At 27.2% G+C, this 3,833-nt stretch overlaps 1 protein-coding gene across 1 annotated transcript; it reads right to left on the bottom strand.

Annotated features, from left to right (window-relative positions):
• Positions 1–2,912: 2,912 nt before the first annotated feature.
• On the bottom strand, positions 2,913–3,164 carry B0T23DRAFT_324162 (uncharacterized protein; the record flags this gene model as incomplete). Its single annotated transcript, XM_062835398.1, is given in 2 exon segments — positions 2,913–3,060; positions 3,079–3,164. Coding segments are annotated over 2 exon segments (234 nt in total), but the record flags the coding sequence as incomplete, so codon positions are not given.
• Positions 3,165–3,833: the final 669 nt, after the last annotated feature.

The raw sequence follows: 3,833 nt of genomic DNA, 5'->3' as shown, positions 1-3,833 counted from the left end.
ATATATTAAAAAATATTATATTTGTAGAAGGATTATTAATGAAATTAACAAAGCGAAGGGAATAAATAACTATAATATTAGTAATGATTTATATAGTTGTATATAGTATAGTTTAGAAAAGAAAAGAAGAGAAAGGAGGGGAATAAAATAATTCTAAGCAATATATAAAATTTAATGTTAGCGAAGGTACGAGTAGGCTAGCGGATAGGTAGGTAATTATATAAATAATATTTACTAAATAAATTATAATGGTGAAAGAAATTAAATAATAAACTAAAGGACTATCTATCTCTATTACATGGACCGCCAGATTAGGTACATACAATCGAATTATCTTATATACACTCGAATATATTAAATATATTATTGTAAAATGAACCTTGTACTTAAGCCGGTCGACCTTCTATATATTTACCTTCCGGTATATTATATAAAAATAACCGTTTAAATCTATTAAAGACCTTCTACTAGCAATATAAATAGAATTCCGCTTTATTATAATTTTTCGCTATGATTGATGATGAAGAAGATTTTAATTGAAATTTCCTCTTATTTTTTTCCTAATATAGGAGCTCCCTCTTATTATAATTTCTTGCTGTAATTAATAATGAAGAGGACTCTAGTTGAAACCTCTTCTTATTCTTTTCCCGATATAGGACCTCCCTTTTGAAGGGGGAGAGAGGATATTAAATTAAATTTATTTAATCCTAATAAATTTCTAGATAATCTAAACTGAATAAATATATTTCTAATAATTTAATTAAATAAATAGAGATTAATAACGAAGCGTAGAAGGTTAATTCCCCCTGAGGAACAGAGTATGTATTTTCTATAATAAGGAATTTTTATTCGGAATCGCCGACTTACTTTCGGTAGATTTATAAGTAATTACCGTTTTATATTAGAGAGGTCTAGGAACGGTTAGTTCGTATTATAATTAAGACGAAGCCTACCTCCGCCTATATAATAAAGGTATATATACTAGGAAATCGAGGTTATAATTATATACTAATTATATAATGCGCCTACGTCTCCTATTTAAATGAATTAGCGATTTTAGCCTTTATTTAAGTTATACTTATTAAAATTACTTTATTAGGAGTGAATTATCCTAAACGGGTGGTCTTAGCCTTTCTAAATTATATTTGTAACTACTACCTTATGAAGTATAAAGTATTCGGCGATTTTAGCCTTCCTCTAAGCTATATTTATAATTATTATTTTATTAAATATAAGGTACTTTTAATAGATAATTTTAACCTTTATTTAGGCTATACTTATAGTTATTACCTTTTTAGGCGTAAAGTATTCGGTAGTCTTAACCTTCCTCTAAGCTGTTAGTACTAATTTAATAGGTTAATAATTAATTCGTACTATAATAATAATAGGGATTAGTTAATAGTAGGACTATTAAATATTCTTATAAAGGTACTATTAGCGATTAATTCGTATTATAGTAGTAATAGGAACCGGCTAGCGGTGGGATTATTGGATATTCTTGTAAAGGCGCTATTGGTAATTGATTCGCATTATATTAATAGTAAAGAGAAGGTTGGTAAGGACGGTATTAATATAATAGTACTATTACTAATAGCGAATAATATTACTATTTAATAAGGCGATATATAAAATAAAAAGGCGGTCGTCTTACGAATATAAAAAAACGGGAAATAGAAAAGGGGTAATGTCCGTACGGGAAAGCGTATTGATTATATACTATTGAAGTCGATTAAATATAATCGAAATACCTAAAATCCGTAGTAGAATTATATTACTAGTATTAGTATAAAAGGTAATATTTACTAAGGCCGTCTACGAATAATATCGGTATAGTATTTAAATTAGGCTTTACTATTCTTCGCCCGTATATTATTAATACTAAAAAAGTAATCGAATATTATACTTTATAGCGTTTTAACCTTCGAAATAATAACGTAGGTTAAGCCGGACGTAAAATCCTTTTTTAATATATCTAAAATAGTAGTATTAACGGTTATACCTTAGGATTTATATACTATAATAGTATAAACGATTATAATAGGGAACTACTTCTTCGTATAGAAAGTAGCCCCTTTTATAAACTTTTGAATAAATTGAAAGATAGGTATAATATCGGCATTAAGGCTTTCCTATTTAAAATAGGGAAGGTTAATATAATTAAGGAAATATAGTAATAAAATATAAGACGGGACTTCCCGAGGCTAGTTACTATAATGCTAAGCGATATTGTAAATAGTGTTAATAGTACTATTAACCAAACCCTTTTCAATCTAGACATTTTTAGTTAATATGATTTTAATACTAATAATTAAAAGTAGTTACTTATAAAGGTTGTTAGTATAAATAAATTCCACTTCGATAGTTCTAGTACTGGTATAATCGGTAGATACTTAAATAACCGGGGCCCCGAATCGTTTAAAATAATTTTAATTATATTCCCTAACTTAATTGTTAATCGGGTATATACGTAATACATCTTTAAAAATACTAAAATCGTACCCTTCCTATTATAATTTAGTATTTACCTATATAAATAAGAACTCCTACTATTCGCGGGTAGGCTACGAATATTGTAAACCTTTAAATACGTTTCGAAATACCGCTTATTTATTACTACCTTATTAAATAATCTATCTAAATTTAATAGTCCAATCGAACGAATAGTATATTAATTTTCCTACTATATTTTCGGGTAATTATTACCCGTATAACTATATATTAATTAGGGACTTTTCTATTACAAGAGGTCATTAATAGAAATCCCCTATTAAAACAATACTCTTACTATTAAAGAAAATATTATTATAGTTTGGAAATACCTACTTCAATTATTAATTTAAGTAATATATTATTTTAAAACCGATTATCGACTTCTCGTCCATCATCAAATACTACAAATAATAAAGCCTAAACTATAAAGACGCTAGGTCGTTAGGGCTCAGATTTGGTAGTATAATACTAGTTTTTGAAATAAGTAGCCGAAGTAGCGAATATAGCGTAGAGCTATTAATATTATTAGCCGCCATACTAGTAGGAGCAATTCGTATAACAATAGGAAGCCTCTATTTATTGGTATACTGGCGGTTATTAGGTGCTAATTCCTCTAAACGAATAAAGAGTAATCGAATAATATACGACTTATTAATACTACCCTTACTATTCAATTATATTCTTAAGGGTATAAGATTGTTACTACGAAGAAATAATTTATAATATCCGACGAATATATTATAAATAAAGTATTAGTCGGGGTTAAAATTATCTACCGCAATACTAATAACCGCCTCAACCTCGAATATATTAGAATAATTAAACTTTATACCTTTTTAATAATTTAAGATATTAGCTATAATACTATTATACAATCTATAATAGGTCTACTAATTATATTCGAAATCAATAGAACGTTAGTTAAAAAGATTAATATCTTTGTTAATGCTTATAGGCCAATCCGGGGCTTCCTAAGTTATACGTATCCAATCGTCCTATTATATTTCTTTATCGGGCGGTACAATTTCTATATCATCCTTAGGCAGTAGTTTGAATAATTTACTATAGTAATTATATTTATACTAATTATAGATCTTTCAATAGTAGTTATATACTTTGGACTAAATAGTATACTCTACCCCGTCGACTACCTTTAAATTAGTATCGAAATAATAAAGGTAATAGAATATCATCTTAATATAGTAGAAGTTTTAATATATATCAAATATAATATCCCCCTTATATCTAGATATATATTTCAATATACGAGCCTCCTTATAGAAATACTATAGTCGAGAATTCTAATTAATATATATACAGAACTATAAATAGGTTAATTCGTC

This window comes from Neurospora hispaniola, assembly GCF_033458365.1.
Source record: "Neurospora hispaniola strain FGSC 10403 chromosome Unknown B0T23scaffold_8, whole genome shotgun sequence".
Lineage (NCBI taxonomy): Eukaryota > Fungi > Ascomycota > Sordariomycetes > Sordariales > Sordariaceae > Neurospora > Neurospora hispaniola.
The sequence above is the reverse complement of the archived record's forward strand: the minus strand, read 5'-3'. Positions and strand labels throughout refer to the sequence as shown.